Below are 17,086 nucleotides of genomic sequence, written 5' to 3'. Positions count from 1 at the left end.
TCAGACAGACGCATCTAAGCATTGGAGGGCATTATGGTCCATATGTTTGTGAATTATGCGATTATTTCAGTCAACTGAATTATCACTATTGTGACATTATTGAACCTCAGTGACTCAAAAAAATGATATAGGCAGAGGTGGAACACAAAAAACATTTTATTCTTCAACAGATATATAATATATTAGTGTGAAAACAACTCAAATATTCAGTAAAACCTTTCAATATAGCAAAATATCTTTGAACTGGTAAAAATCCAACCGGATTCAAACTTAAAAAGAACATGAAAAAATCTCACTGTTGAGACAAATTACAATCCAAACACCCTTGCAGAACTTGACTGCAGAACCGAGTGTGAATTTTAAGGCCTGGGCAGCAGGGCACACTTGCTGACTGTCGAGCGTGAAATGCGATACCAGCAGGTCACCAGAGAGAGGTCAGTCACTGTCTCCAAAGACAGCAGATCTATAATCTGCCTGTTGTGTCGGATAGCGACCATGACACGTTGAAATCAGAGAAACTGAATCCAGTCTGTCCATATCTTATTCAACCTGAGTTTAAACATGGAACCTTTGTAGAGCTGGTGAAATCTGAATACTGTACGGTACATCTGTCTCTACACGCCATTTCTTCTTTTTTTATTTTTACAAATCAGAACTGACATAATTAAAAAATAAAAGTATGTGAGCAAAAAGAAAACATTTGCTTTTTAAGTGCAAGAATTAGCAGCCAAAACGTCCCTGGACATTTTCATGGTCTTCCTCGGAGGTCAGGTTCTCAAATAACTGAGTTTGTCTTAGTAGTGCTACCACGATACGGACAGACAGGAATCAAGATGTTCATTTATCTTGGACTGTTGGACCTTCACTTGGCACACAGGACAGCTGACGGAGGCCGAGGAAGAGGAAGCAGCTCCAGCATGCAGTCCAGAGGTTGAAGGGATAGAAGGACTGGAGAAAGGGAAGGAAGAAGAGGCAGCTCCGGCAGAGGTTGAAGGGATAGAAGGATTGGAGGAAGAGAAGGCAGAGGAGGAGGAGTTGGTGAAGGTAGAGGAGGTTGTCGCCTGCCTGGCCTGTGAGGAGGACATTTCGGCTACCGCTGCAGAAGAGGCATGAGCGGAGGGGCTGACCCGTGACCTTTTCACTTCTGGAGAAGTTGGAGATGTTGGGGACTCGCTGCCTAGCGCCTCCCGGAGGAAGCTGACGAGGTCTGGCGAGTCATTCAATGGTCTCTTCCTGGATGCTCCAGCTCCAGCAATGCTGTTGTGATTAGCATGTCCAGAATGCTGGGAATGGTTAGGTTTAGCGAAGCTGGGGTTGGATGCCGTTGGAAAAACAGATGGGTGATTGGTCTCTTCTTTTTTGATCGTGATAAAGCTAGGCTTCGTTGGTTTTGCGAGGCTGGGGTTGGACGCCGTTGGAAACACAGATGGTTGATTGAAGTCTTCTTTTTTGATCGTGTTAAAGCTGGGCTTAACTGTAGTAGCGATGGCAGTGGAAAGGCTACTTTCAGAAACAGCGGAGGAGGAATTCCTGCTACATGATGGCACTGCTCCTGTAGTCTCATCTGGTGGCCTTGAGACCGTGGCTGAGGGAGAACTTGTCTTAAGGCTTCTGCTGTTGAAGAGGTCTTTTATGGAACCCTTTGTTGTCTGCGCCGGGTCTCCTCTGATGCCGGGGGGGATACCGGTCCTCGTTCCACGGCTAACGGGATTGGCGATTTTAACTGGCGAGCCTTTGACGTTTGTGAAATATCTGGTGTTGCCGACGGACCTCTTTTTAGGTGGCCCCTGTACCGTAGATGGACCCGTCCTGTTCCAGGGTGAGGTAGCGAGGCTGCCTTTGACCGGGCTACCCCGAAGGGAGGGGAGGGCGTTGGTCTGGGATGAAGGGGAGAAGAGGGGCTTCTTCGGGGAGAAGGCGGGGCTTTGGAGAGGTCTTTTGGGCATTTGGTCCCCTGAGGACGATGCAGTTGAAGTCGAGGGGCTGGAAGAATTCCCTCCAAGGAGGAGTCCTTTCCCACTGAAAGGAATAAAACCCCGGATGTCCTGTAAGCCAGAACCTGAGAAGAGAGAGGGAGAAAATAATGAATACAAAAATTACCTGTTGCATTTTACATTTTAAACGGTGAACTACTTATTCATATAATTCTTTATAATGGCATATTCCTGCAGGGAGTATTTCATGTGCGTACCTGATTGGTTTTGGGCACATTGGTGGTCACTGGTCATACCGTATATCCATGCTAGATTATGTATACCATTTACAATAGCTTTTTGCTCTATTGGGTATTTTAGCTGACAGAATGGGGAAGCAGGATATTAAATATCAACTGGAGTGCAATTGTATTCTAAATATCCAGCTATCAAATGGGGGCACAATGGTAAATCTAACTGAACTTGATTGACTGATAAGAGTTTAGATACACCAAAAAAGGTTTTTGTTTTCATAATTCCATAATCTTGCAGTGCAGTCGAAAGAATATGTTGATAAAATATCAGGCTAATGATTTTAAAACATTCAAGCACGAACTAGTAAGTAAAACTAGTGCTTAACCACTTTTACCTCTACCCCAAATCCCTTTGCAGAAAAAAGTCCATCTACATTCTATGCCATTTTCACTGAATGTTTGCCTATTTTCACAGAATGTATCTATTATGATATGCCCAGAATACGGATTATATGGTTCATGTGTTTAACAGTGACACATAAACTGCCAGGTATTAAGTAATATTTTATCTCCTTTACTGCCAGTGTATCTACTCGTCTTTTGAGATCCACAGAAATCCTTTTTTCAACGCGGATTGTAAACAAAGTATAAAATACTACTCAAAGGGACTAGTAGGGCAGGAGAGAGGGGTCTACCAGCACCCCAATGACATGTTTTCAAAACCTGTTTTTTTTGGACCGTTATGATGTCTAGTTATGATTTCTGCTTGTTGCCGTCGCCAACTAATACCCCATGGGGTTCATTTTTAACCTTTTCTCACAACTATTCCCAATCTGAACCATACAATGGTCATAACAGAAAATGCCATAACGCTTGATGTAAACAACCTACAGGGACAAATGAACACACTTTTCTATATGATTTTGACCCAGGGAATTCATTAAAGTGGTTATTTATTACATTTAAGCACATCTTGACTATTTCAGGACAGAAACGGCGAAGAATAACCCAAAAATGTTCAAAACACGTCTATACTTCTCTTTGTACAGATGAATTAAGGTGTATTCTTTTGATACCACAGGTTTTTTAGGACCCTTATGATGTCTAGTTATGATTTCTGCTTGTTGCCGTGGTCAACTAATGTCGCATGGGGTTCATTTTTAACCTTTTCTCACATATCCCCAATTAGTGTGGGGATTTAGGGGAGCAAATGCTAAATTCGTGCAATTTTGACTTAAAGCGCGGAATTTTGCACAGATGTAGCCCAGGGCTTGCTCTAATGATTTAGCTAGGGCGCCCGAGTCTGCGACCTTCGGGGTCTCCACAGCGGTCAAATCAAGTTGGGCTTCCATTGACTTTCTATACAGGAGGAAAATACCCAGAAAAAGATTTTTTTTCTGGGTATTTAAGGAGGATCTGAGGGGTCTAACTAGGGGTTTGTCATGATGCTGAATCCATTGCAGGCATTTGTTTTGCACAAAAAACATTCAGTGGGCTAGAAATGGCCTTAGAAAACAATACACGTATGGGTGAGTATTCATGTTAGTCGGAGGCCTTAGGGTTTTTTTTTCTCGTGCTAATCAGTCTAAAAGTTCAAGATTTTGCACAGATGTAGCTCAGGGCATGCTCTAATGATTTAACTAGGGCGCCCGACTCTGCGACATTCGGGGTTGCCACAGCGGCCAAATCAAGTTGGGCTCCCATCGACTTTAGTGATGAAAAGTGATGAGTCATCACTTTTCAGAGTTGTGTGGGTGCTGTGGCGACCCCGAAGGTCGCAGACTCGGGCGCCCTAGCTAAATCATTAGAACATGCCCTGAGCTACATCTGTGCAAAATTTTGAACTTTTAGACTGATTAGCACAAGAAAAAAAAACCCTAAGGCCTCCGACTAACATGAATACTCACCCATACGTGTATTGTTTTCTGAGGCCATTTCTAGCCCACTGAATGTTTTTTGTGCAAAACAAATGCCTGCAATGGATTCAGCATCATGACAAACCCCTAGTTAGACCCCTCAGATCCTCCTTAAATACCCAGAAAAAAAATCTTTTTCTGGGTATTTTCCTCCTGTATAGAAAGTCAATGGAAGCCCAACTTGATTTGACCGCTGTGGCGACCCCGAAGGTCGCAGACTCGGGCGCCCTAGCTAAATCATTAGAGCAAGCCCTGGGCTACATCTGTGCAAAATTTCGCGCTTTAAGTCAAAATTGCACGAAATTAGCATTTGCTCCCCTAAATCCCCACACTAATTGGGGATATGTGAGAAAAGGTTAAAAATTAACCCCATGGGACATTAGTTGACCACGGCAACAAGCAGAAATCATAACTAGACATCATAAGGGTCCTAAAAAACCTGTGGTATCAAAAGAATACACCTTAATTTATCTGTACAAAGAGAAGTATAGACGTGTTTTGAACATTTTTGGGTTATTTTTCACCGTTTCTGTCCTGAAATAGGGTCAAGATGTGCATACATGTTAAAAATAACCACTTTAATGAATTCCCTGGGTCAAAATCATATAGAAAAGTGTGTTCATTTGTCCCTGTAGGTTGTTTACATCAAGCGTTATGGCATTTTCTGTTATGACCATTGTATGGTTCAGATCGGGAATAGTTGTGAGAAAAGGTTAAAAATGAACCCCATGGGGTATTAGTTGGCGACGGCAACAAGCAGAAATCATAACTAGACATCATAACGGCCCAAAAAAAACAGGTTTCGAAAACATGTCATAGGGGTGCTGGTAGACCCCTCTCTCCTGCCCTACTAGACTGGTTGTCCGAGTCAAGGACAACCTGGACTGGGAGCTGGTAAGGAACCTGAAGGTTGAATGTTCTCCAAAATATTTCCTGGAAAGTGGTCAGCACTCAGCACACAGGAGTAATGTGAAATATAACGTGAGTCACAGTCAAAAGCGTATACATGCCAGAGCGCCAGTACGGTCCATTAACTACTGCTATCACCTGGGGTTGGTTTGGAGCTCTTGCTCTTTCCTGGAGCTTGCATCTCGGGGGTCTTCTTGTCATTGTTACCGCCTGCCACTGCTGCCAGTTCTTTGCCGTTCTTCTTTGACTTGTATCCCTCTGGCTCCTTCACCTTTATGTAGGTTCCTCCGCAGCTGCGTCGGTGGTCCTCCCACCAGTTGTCCAAAGCAGATGGCGCACGGTTCATGGACCTTTTCACGTAGCCAAGGTAGGGCTTGCGGTTCTGGCAGGGCCCGTCACACCGCCACCAGTGCGTCCGGTAAGCATCAACCTCATCATTGAAGGTGTGGTATATCTGCCGGGCGGTGGGAATGGAGTGAAACATGAGAGAAGAGGGTTAGCCAGAGAAAGACAGAAATGGAGAGAAGACAATTTCCCACCTGAGTCAAGACCTGCTGTGATGGTGAACAAGTAGGAATTAAACCGAGATGCCAGTTGGCATTAGAGGGAGAAGGTTCAGGCACAGTGCTGGTGTCATCACGATGATGTCACTGTGCGTCAGTCATATCCATATATGGAGCCCCGATGTCGGTCATGCCCAAGGATAGGGTCAATGATGTCAGACTTGGATATTTCGGTTAGCTCCATATATGGGTCTCCAGGAGAGGGTCTCTGATGTCAGAGCTGGGTAAGTCAGTTGAAATCTGAAATCTACATCTGCATAGTGAGAAAGATCTGGGGAAGAGGTTCAAGTCTGTGTTTGTATTGCAGATATGGAATGACTTACAGAGATTTTGGTTCCTTGGTCCTTGTTTATTCTGTCCATGTGTTTACAGAATTCAGGTCCATGGCCATCTCTGTCTCGATTGTTTGCTGTCACAAACAGCAGTGCGTGGATCATTTCATGGAGGAGGGTCTGGAGGAAGTGTTGAATACAATATTAATCGTAATCGGTATACAATTAATAACATAACATTTCCCTTATCTATGCATAGCCATTAGTCAGACTTGATAAGTCAATCAATTGATTGACATTTTTGGGGGGAAGTTCCAATCACACCAAGGCTTTATCATAGTCCGAGGTGAAGGGTGATCACCTCAACTTTTAGGTGATAAGTTTTCACGTAAAAATGAGATAACAAGTGGAGGCCATCATAGTCACGGTGAAGTCCTATCACCGTGACTATGATGCCTCTGTGCCTCTGAAACCAGGGGGCACACTGATCAATCAGTGAAAAGGGCGAAGGGGAGAGATGCCGGGGTTCGTGGTGATAGCCCTTCATCGTGGCGAATGATGTAATGTTGCAGTTCTCTGACTTTAAAAGACTACACCGTGGTGATGGCTTATCACCCCAGACTGTACTATGATAGCGCCTATAGTGGTCACGGACACCCTGTTGAAGACCCACGATCTAATCTAACTCCAACTAATCTGTTATGGGGGTCCCTGGCAGCAATTGGGTGGTTGTATGCATCAATTTGGGAGTCCTTGAGGTGAATCTTTATTTTTATTTTTATACTTGAATAGAGTGTATCAGTGTTTACCTCCACCAGGTCCCGTCTGGGTCGGAGCTTCAGCAGGGGCGCACTGAGTCTGATGGAACACAGTCCACCACGACCTTCATAAGAACACACACCTGCACACCTGGAGGGGCAAATCAGTAGGCTATTAGTTAGTATCATTTATACCACTGTACTTTGAAGTAATTCCCTAATGTTATTAATGTATCTAATAGCCGCTTCCTTTGTGTACAAAATATGTGTGACCAAATAGACCTGTAATGGACCCCTTAGGGATTCATTTGATCACATTTATTGGTCACAGATACAAAGAGAATAACCCAAGCTATCCCTACAGCTACAATATTGTTGTTGAGTTTAACTTTAACATTGTTTAACACAATCAGATAGGACTTTTCAGTTTCAATGAATGGGCTGTCAAGGCCTCAAGGGTTGGTATGGCAACTTATGCTTGGGCTTGGATCCTTGAGGATGTCCCAGGGGTCCCCAGACTCCCCACTCCCCAGCCAGATGAGAAGAAGTTTAATTTAACAATAACTCAACGCACTTGATTATATTACAACAATAAAATAGCGTGTTAACATGTTTCAAAGTCATGAATCTTTTTCTCATGCACAAATATGACATTCAAGCCCTTTGCACACATGCAGGACAGTTGTGTTTTTTTCGTTTGCTGCATGAATAAAACGCATTCGATTTGGTGTCTGTGCAATGCTGTGCGGAATCGGCGCTGCGGATCCCAAAAAGAGTCATAAAAGGAGTGATGAGTTTTTTCCGCATGCGACAAGACGCACGAATCGAACTGGGTTCGTTTGAGAAAAAAAACGCACAGCCGCAGCCACTCGTCGCACGGCTAATTCGGATCCTGTGTGCATGAGGTCGTAGAGAATCAGTGTTTTCTTTTAAAAAAATTAAATTGTCCGTTTTATCCGTGCGGATAAACGCGCCTGTGTGCAAAGGGCTTCAGACTATTTAATTTAAACCAAAACACATCAAATATGTCATCATCATTTCAGGGTCTCGTGAAACAAATATTTGAAATGGAGGTCCATCATGGTCTCATTATTAAAGTAAATATGGGGGTCCGTGTCGTCATGAACCAGTCTGAAAACCCCCCCTGACTTACAGTGTCATTCTCGGGCTCCATTTGACCTCGACCCCGCTGAGTTTCCCCCAGAAGAAGCGGTCGTTGAAGGTCAGGAACATGGCTCGGACGTCGGGGCTCGGGTCCAGCAGCTCCCACGACTCATCCACCACAGACATGGGCCTCTCTGGGTGTGCGTGTGACGAGGAGCGGGGCACAGGGACACTGCTGGGACCGCGACCACCACCTCCTGGCTCCACGGTGGGTTTCTGTGGTGGGAAAAGTATTCACTTTTTTTTACTTACGTAAGTAAAAGTATCATCACTGCAGTGTAGAGTATACTCTGTTACAAGTAAAAGTCTGGTATTCAAAATGTACTTGAGTAAAAGTACAAAAGTATTGGCATCAAAATATACTTAAAAGTACCAAAAGTAAAAGTACAAAAGTTTTGAAAATAGCAGATCTACAAGCTCACAACGAGCTTATATATGGGCTATTTTCAAATAGCCCAGGTATAAAATATGGCTAAAATGGATGTTTTATAATATAACCATTTATATCTGCAAAATAACTAGTACAGGCTCACACTCACAGTAACTAAACATTTCAAATAAACGTACTGGAGTAAAAGCACAATATTTTCTTCAGAGTTGCAGTGGAAGTAAAAGTACTGAAATTTGGAAATACTCAAGTAAAGTACAAATAACAACATTGTACTTCGTTACCTTGCAGTTTCAACATTGATTGATTGAATACTTGATTATAGGTTTGCATAGGGAAAGGTAGCTCTGGTCCATAGCGTTAGTGGAGTTCAACTCCACTAACGCTATGGACCAGAGCTAAGGGAAAGGTACAGGACAGTACTACAGTTAACTGAATACAAGGTAACTAAAAAAATAAAGACCACAAGAAGCTTTTGGGCTTGTTTAAATCGGGGTCCCTTATTTTCCTCAATTCATTCAAGCTCACCATGTCAGTTGGGTTTATTATTACTCACGTTACTTTGACTTGAATCACTTTGGGACCACGGCAAGGGAGAGGCCGACTCATATTCGATGTCGAACTGCTCCTGCAGCTGCAGGGCGAGGATAAAATCTGCATCCATGTTGTTGTTGATCAACAGGAGAGACGTGGCAGGTGCTTGTGTTTGGTAATGTGGAATGTAGCCGTTTAGCTAACTGACTAGCATGTAGTGGTTGTTATCAAACATGGAAAGACAGCACCACTACCTGCCTACCATGTGACATGTCCCGAATAACTAAGGTTCAACAAAGCACCTCGTTTTACAATAAATTCCCTCCAAAACCACCAAAACCGTAAAGATTGAGGCATGAAAGATTCCGGCGCCAGTTGTTGCCTTGTTTAGGTTTGTTGAACTTGTTCCGGGGTCCTGGCTTGTCGGTTTTGTTTTTTTAGGTAAGAATTCTGGGATATGTAGTTTTTGTCCACATCGCCAGTGCGTAAAGTGAAAACGTAACCCTGCGTTTTTGCAGCGGCAGCCACGACAAAAAGTGCTATTATGTTCTCACCATTATCGAACATATTGCACTATATATACAACGAAAGCTAAATAAAAACGTCTATAATCTTATTTTAATCTTATTTCAAATAATTCGGGTCATTAACGCGAAACTGGGTTGAATATTTGTTGGCCACCAATATTGTTCTGATCCTCGTGACGTTTCCAGGCAGGAGCGTCAATTGGATATGGCAGGGGTATGCATCTGCCATACCCTGGGATAAAAGTTTAAAAATGTAAATCGGATTTACATTTTAATCCATGAATGTCTCTTTGTCTATCTGTGCTGGTTATATTGTGTTGGTAAATGTAATACAGTAAAATAACTACAAATGCAAAATTGAACAAAATGGTCACTTTAACAAGGTATTATAATTATATTATTTATAGGTATATATAATTATATATTACTTAAAATAAATATATCATGGTGCACCCTAAGGTATGGCAACATGAGTGCGCGCAAGACACCAGACAGTCATGATGCCATACCTTATCTTTTTCTGAACTGACGCTACTGTTTCCAGGGCGTATACTTGTCACTCTGTGAGTCCAGCTTCCTGTTTGGGTCACTGCTGCTGCTGCTGCTGCTGCTGCTGCTGCTGTTGTGAGCCTCCTCTTCCTTTCTTCTATTTTCATTAATTTAACAACGTTCATACTCATCAACGTTCACCGTTTTACAGCGTGTTTGGCAGTGTAGTTCCACTGGGAGATGGCGGACACGGGGAATCGACTGCGCAAGCAGCTGGAATCGGCCAATTTCGACCCGCAGAACTATGTCAAGCAGCTGTCACAGCAGTCCGACGGCGACAGGGATCTGCAGGAGCACCGCCAGAAGATCCAGACCCTGGCCGACGAGACGGCGCAGAACCTGAAGAAGAACGTCTACAAGAACTACAGGCAGTTCATCGAGACGGCCAAGGAGATCTCCTACCTGGAGAGCGAGATGTACCAGCTCAGTCACATCCTGACGGAGCAGAAGAGCATCATGGAGAGCATCACCCAGGTACGTGCACACATAGACGTCAAAGAAAGGGGGCTTGAGCCCCTGCCCTTTTACTAAGACCATACATGCAGTTTTCACTATGGTGAAAGAAATGCAAATGCCCTCTTTCCATGCCATACCCGAAGGCAGCATTCAAGAGAATTGCCTTGTCCAAACTCCCCTGAACTTGAATGCAGCGTCTTATGTTGAAAGAATTGCCTTCTCTGTGTAGAAATCCATGGGGTGCATCTCTCCACTCCGACATGTCTCCTTTCCGACATGTCTCCATTCCGACACTAACCCTGTCTCTAACCCTAAACCTAACCCCTATGGGAGTGTCGCCACTCCGACAATAGAGCATCGCAGTTGAAGCCCCACCCCGTCCTCACTCTGGTGTCGGAAGCGTTTTCCGCATTCATTTCTTCCATAGACATTTCATAAAGTATTTATTTAAACGTTTTTAAGCCTTGGACAAAGCCACCTCGGCTGGAGAGGGATCATGTCAATATTAAAAAAAAATTGAATGCAAAGATTAATTAGAAAGCTGAAAAAAAGGACAGGGTACAAGACTGTGTACATCATTATTTTTAAAATCGCGGAAACTACACTCCCAGAATGCCTAGCGAATGTTGTTGTTGTTTCCTGAAATACAGCCCTTAAATCATGCTCAGTTTAGTTATCCAGGCCAGCATATGGCCTGAAATGTAGTGATTGTCATCTCTGTGGACTCTCTTATCGTCATCTTTAACACAGTGCATCATATCTGTAAAAGAAAGTATTCGCTCACGCAGTTCTGCTGATGTGCAATAATCTGCCGGGCAGACAGGGGGCAGTAAGCTACTTCCGCGGTAACCGCAAGATATGTGAAAGAAGAAGAAGCTAGACCAATCACAGACGTCGTTTTTACGTTTAGCAGCATGGGAAATGCAGTTCTTCTCCGTGCGATCTCGATTAAAACGTGTTTTTACTAAAACTAGAGTGATTGCATACATACTCGGGGGTTCTACAGGAGCATATGGAACCATTTTACAACCACCAGCCTAGTGGTAAGTGTACATTGAATTGCTACGACTTTGTGGCTGATAATGAAAAACCCTATGGTAAATATGAATGGCCAGCTTGCTTCCTCACTGCGATGCTCTATAAGAAGTCAATTTCGGAGTGGCGACATGTCGGAATGGAGAGAGAAATCCATGCCGTTATGCCACATCTCCAGTATTGACTTGATTATGCTTAGTTTAGTTTGGTATGAAGTACTGAAAAAAGCCGACCTCCAAGCTCACAATGCGTCGCAGCTATTTTCTATATTTTCACCAAAAAGCTCTTTTAGAAATGTCAGCCCCTGCCTCTCTAACATTCTCTGCACGTCCCTGGCATCACCCAGGCCCTGCTGTCCACAGACAAGGACGAGACGTCCAAGGAGATGCTGGCCGCCTTCCCCAAAGAGACCGAGGAGGTGAAGCAGAGGACACTGACTTCGCTGCTGGAGAAAGTGGAGGGCGGTAAGAACATCATGGACACCCCGGGCAGGCACTTGGTTTATAACGGCGATCTGGCCGAATTCGACGTGGACAACATGGCCCTCATCCAGAAGGTCCACGCCTTCCTGATGAACGACTGCCTGCTGATCGCCACCTGGCTGCCCAACCGCCGGGGCACGGTCAAGTACAAGTACAACGCCCTGTACGACCTGGAGAGCTTCGCCGTGGTCAACGTGAAGGACAACCCTCCCATGAAGGACATGTTCAAGATCCTCATGTTCCCCGACAGCCGCATCTTCCAGGCGGAGAACAGCAAGGTGAAGAAGGAGTGGCTGGAGATCCTGGACGAGACCAAGAAGAACAAGGTGACAAAGGACCGGCACAAGAAGGAGGAGGAGGTCCCCAACTCCCCCGTGAGGGCCGAGGCGGCGTCGACCAACCCCTTCGACGACGAGGACGAGGACGAGCCCGGCGACTCGGAGCAAGCCGTGAACCTGGGCCTGGAGTGGATCCAGGAGCTGCCCGAGGACCTGGACGTCTGCATCGCCCAGCGGGACTTTGAGGGCGCCGTGGACCTGCTGGACAAGCTCAACGAGTACCTCAGGGACCAGCCTGTCACCCAGAAGGTCAAGGAGCTCCGCTCCAAGGTGGACGAGCGCGTGCGCCAGCTGACAGAGGTGCTGGTGTTCGAGCTGTCTCCTGACCGGTCTCTCCGCGGCGGACCCAAGGCCACCCGGCGGGCTGTGTCCCAGCTCATCAGATTAGGTATGACGACACTCTCTCATGTGATATCAACACCTACAGTAGGAGCTGGATAGTGGATGCTTGAAGAATGTGTACATTTTGTACAAGATAAACATGGGTGTCTCTTATTTATGCAAATTTTGCACTTGACTAGGAAGAGCTATATTGCTCAGATCTTTTATCAGTAAATTAACGCTCCTTTTGTTTTGGGCTATTTAAACTTGAGAATATCACCCTTGATGTTCTGTGAGTTGTCAACTAAATCTGCTTGCTTGATTTGCTGATTTATAGCCCATAGGATCTGTTAAATGCCCAATTATTCCATTAAAACCAGAAAAGGGTTAGGGTTACGGCCGGACTACACCAAGCCGTTTCGCGCGCGTCAGTGCGTATGCGGGTTGTGCGCGCGTATGCGCGTTTTGGATAGATCCAATGTATATCAATTCAGCCGGCTACACCAGGCGTATGGATAGCGTGAACCACGGATACGCATTCCCTAAAAATAGGATCGGTTCTATTTTTTAAGCACGCGTATGCGTTTTGTACACAGACTATCTGGTCTTCCTCACATATGCTCCCTCCTTGGTGTAGCCTGGAGCGTTTATGCATAGGCGAGCGTCTTCACGGACAGTACGTGTGTATGCGCGCATTTTTTGGTGTAGTCCGGCCGTTAGGGTGTGTAATTTTATATTTTTGCATTGGATATTCAAAAATAGCAGATGTACAAGCCCTCAGCGCGAGCTTGTACACCTGCTATTTTGAACTTTTTCGAAAAAACTTGCAAGTGTGAGAACTACTGGTTTAGAAGCTATTTGTAGAATCCGCCTCAGGTCTGTATTGTTTTGACTACTCTGGTCTAGTAGTGAGGTGCAGACAACTCTTGCAATGTTCCAACAAAAATGTTCCAATGGTCTCTCTCTCTTCCTCTACCATATCTACAGGCCAGTCCACCAAGGCCTGTGACCTGTTCTTAAAGAACCGCGCGGCAGCGGTCCAGACGGCCATAAGGCAGCTGCGTATCGAAGGAGCCACTCTGCTCTACATCCACAAGCTGTGCAACATCTTCTTCACCAGCTTGCTGGAGACCGCCAAGGAGTTTGAGATGGACTTCGCTGGGAACACAGGCTGCTACTCTGCCTTTGTGGTGTGGTCCAGATCCGCCATGAGGATGTTCGTGGATGCCTTCAGCAAGCAGGTGGGTGGAGCAGTGAGATGATGCACGCACACAGTGAGATGATGCACGCGCGGGCGGCGCGGCGCGATACACACACACACGCTATTTACTTTAGCAAAACTTCTCTTTTGAAAGCCAATCTGGAATATTTTCCAACATGAATTAGGTCTTAATGTTTACAGATATCACCAATGTCAACACATCTGCTAAAGCCCCAAAATACAGCAAATATTGTATTATATCTATTATCTATTTATCTGTTATTTTATATTTAGCCCTATTCTATCTATCTAAGAGCTGACTGAATCAATCATGATACATGTTTCTCTACACTGCTATATTTTGGTGGTGAGGCTAGTGGCTAGCTCAATACACGAGCCATGCTAGCACAAGCACATAGGCATGTACAGTATGCAAAACAAAGTGTCAATGTCCTACCAAAGTAAATCCACCAGTATAACCATGTCCCCAGGTGTTTGACAGTAAGGAGAGCCTGTCGACGGCAGCCGAGTGCGTCAAAGTTGCCAAGGAGCACTGCAAGCAGCTGAACGACATCGGCCTGGACCTGACCTTCACCCTGCAGTCCCTTCTGGTCAAAGACGTTAAAGCGGCCCTGCAGAGCCAAAAGGACATCATCATGGAGGCCACCAAGCATCGCAACTCAGAGGAGATGTGGAGGCGCATGAACCTCATGACCCCCGAGGCTCTGACCAAACTCAAGGTGAATGATCTGAGGCATTTTGCAGTTTTAGAGTGCGTATGGCAGTAAATATACATGTATAATTGGAATCTGATTGATCCTCTAGCTATCGTTGTAAAACAAAGAACAAAGAAAGCAAATTATAGTGAAATAGTGCAGCTATCGTTGTAACAAAGAACAAAGAAGACAAATTATAGTGAAATAGTGCAGCCTTGTCATGTTATCTCTGAGCACTAATCCAAATTAACTGTAAGTTGTGTTTGGCACTAGCAGAATGTTAACAGAATTGTTTATTCATATTTTGAGGCAATGCACTCTTGAGATATTTGGCTGTAGCACCATCACCAACTCTGGCCAATCAAAAATCCTGTATCCCTGTGGTCTTGGTATGGTTCCAAAACTGCGCTTTCATCCTTTTTATTTATTTTTTCTTCTTGTCTTTCCATGCACACAGGAGGAGATGCGCAGCTGTGGTGTGAGCAGCTTCGAGCAGTACACGGGCGACGACTGCTGGGTGAACCTTAGCTACACGGTGGTGGCATTCACCAAGCAGATGATGAGCTTCCTGGAGGAAGGCTTGAAGCTCTACTTCCCCGAGCTGCACATGGTGTTTCTGGAGAGCCTGCGTGAGATCATCCTGGTGGCCGTGCAGCACGTGGACTACAGCCTGCGCTGCGAGCAGGACCCAGAGAAGAAGGGCTTCATCCTGCACAATGCCACGTTCCTCCACGACACTGTGCTGCCTGTGGTGGAGAGGCGCTTCGAGGAAAGCGTGGGCAAACCCGCCAAGCAGCTACAGGACCTGAGGAAGACCACTAGGCCGGTCAGGGTTAACCCGGAGAGCACCACATCCTTGGTTTAAAAAGCATCAGGGAATGGCCTTTGGCAGCAGGTATAGAGACTGCTGGACACTCGAGTGGCTGTTGAAAACTGGCTGTTGTTAAAGTAACAAAATACTGCTTTTTAAGGAGTGACCGCTGAGAGATTTTCACGTTTGATTTAAATTGTACTGCACATAGAACAAATTGGCTCCTATAGAGCAATGAGTCATAACTTGCTTAATCCACATGGCCATGTCAATGATCTGCACATAGTTGTACAGTATATGCACAGAGTTAATGTTGCAGGAGGAATCTTCAAGATGTGGACAGTTGGACAATACGTGCACATTTCAGAGATTGTTGCTTAACACTATGATTTATTTCACAATGTTGTACGCCACTGGTTCTCAAAGTGGGGTCCTGGTGGCGAAATAAGAAACCGTTTAAACACTAAATTTTTTTGGGCTATTATTATACGCTTTGGCTATAAAAAGATAGTTGATGCGACACATTGTGACCTTGTAGATTGGCTATTTTCAAAAGATATAAATCTTTTCTTATGGGATCCCTGGCACTAAATATTTTTAAATGTGGCTCTGTGCCCAAGAAAATATAAATAGGACGTCCTTGACATGAAATGTTTTGAGAACCACTGTTGTACTCACTGTAAAAGTATTTTTATTTTTTTTAATTATTATTATTTTTTTGTTAATTGAAATTTGTATAAACTGAAATAACAGAAAAAGAGATCACTTTCAAAACCGTTCTTTGTTCCGAAGGTCTTACATATGCCGTCTTCACCAACTATCAGTTTGTGAGATGATATGTAATTTGATATTGAATTCACCTGACTGGAGGGAAGTTCTCACGACTGGCGCAGCTTTGATTGTGGTGCTGTGGACAGTGAACACTTCAGTGTGCTGTAGCGTAATGAGACAGGAATGACTGAATAAAAGGGATGACTGAGAAAGCAAATGTTCTCTATTGACCATTTGTCAGCCCTCAAAACAAATTCCTCTTTCGCTTATGTAATGATACAATAAAATAAATATTGTTATGTACAAACATAGTTTGTGTTTTGTTTGCAGTAAGAAGCTAGTTGCACTCAAACACCGTTGCTTTTGCTGAGCACATTGGATGTGTCGTTCTAGTGTAACATGGAAATGTCAGGGGTCAAGCCTGCGAAAAAGCTTGAGAGGATTTGCAACAGCTCTCGTTGCAAAAGGGGTTGCGATGAGAGATCTGCAATTTTAGTGTTAAGGCGCTGATCCACAATATCGGGCACGGGACACCCTTTTTGGACTGTTTTATTGACCCATTATCCTGTGATTTGCAAGCATAATGGGTTTATGTTTTAATATTTAAAGGGATATTCCACTTTCAAAAAACCTTTGGTCATTTTATCGTCTTCTCAGGATTGTGTGAACACCCTGGACAGATTTTCATTTGCTTCATTCAATATTTAGATATTTGATATTCATTTTATCAGACACTTCCCATCCAGGGCCCATTCATTTTAACCTTGATAGACGGGTGTTTTTGATGGTTAAAAGTTACGATGGGTTTGTATAGGAATGGGCCCTGGATGGGGAGTGTGATAAAATGAATATCAAATATCTAAATATTGAATTAAGCAAATTCAAAACTGTCCAGGGTGTTCACAAAAGCCTGATTAGACGATAAAATGACCAAAGGTTTTTTTGAAAGTGGAATATCCCTTTAATGTAATGGATGAATGGATGGCATAAAGAAAATTGCACTGTGGGCAGACTTATGTTGTTTTCACTAGAGCACACTGGGTGCCAAAAATGTAAACAAAAACTCAGCTCATCTGACTCATCCATAGCATAATTTGTTTGGTTTCATTTGTGAAGTACAATAAACATGCAGTTATTCAGCTACGTGACATTTGGTGCAGACATTGCTTCACAGTGCTAAAGACAACAGATCATCACAGTGCGATGCG

General features: G+C 44.2%; 3 protein-coding genes across 3 annotated transcripts in view; 2 read left to right on the top strand and 1 right to left on the bottom strand.

Moving 5' to 3' along the window:
- cUnh1orf198 (chromosome Un C1orf198 homolog) overlaps positions 1 to 17,086 on the top strand; it is a 387,053-nt gene that overhangs the window by 153,682 nt on the left and 216,285 nt on the right. The window lies entirely within an intron of this gene.
- Positions 264 to 9,003, bottom strand: sprtn (SprT-like N-terminal domain). Its single transcript, XM_080745196.1, has 6 exons — positions 8,694 to 9,003; positions 7,739 to 7,965; positions 6,637 to 6,736; positions 5,879 to 6,007; positions 5,131 to 5,446; positions 264 to 2,059 (listed from the first exon to the last, which is right to left on the bottom strand). Exons 1-6 carry the CDS (start codon positions 8,799 to 8,801, stop codon positions 804 to 806), a joined length of 2,136 nt encoding a protein of 711 aa, XP_080601322.1. The 5' UTR covers positions 8,802 to 9,003; the 3' UTR covers positions 264 to 803.
- Positions 9,829 to 16,046, top strand: exoc8 (exocyst complex component 8). The gene is made up of 5 exons (XM_080744444.1): positions 9,829 to 10,221; positions 11,585 to 12,446; positions 13,367 to 13,620; positions 14,072 to 14,320; positions 14,754 to 16,046. Exons 1-5 carry the CDS (start codon positions 9,928 to 9,930, stop codon positions 15,159 to 15,161), a joined length of 2,067 nt encoding a protein of 688 aa, XP_080600570.1. The 5' UTR covers positions 9,829 to 9,927; the 3' UTR covers positions 15,162 to 16,046.

Source organism: Nannobrachium achirus (assembly GCF_963921795.1).
Source record: "Nannobrachium achirus genome assembly, chromosome: 16".
NCBI classification, from domain to species: domain Eukaryota; kingdom Metazoa; phylum Chordata; class Actinopteri; order Myctophiformes; family Myctophidae; genus Nannobrachium; species Nannobrachium achirus.
The sequence above is the reverse complement of the archived record's forward strand: the minus strand, read 5'-3'. Positions and strand labels throughout refer to the sequence as shown.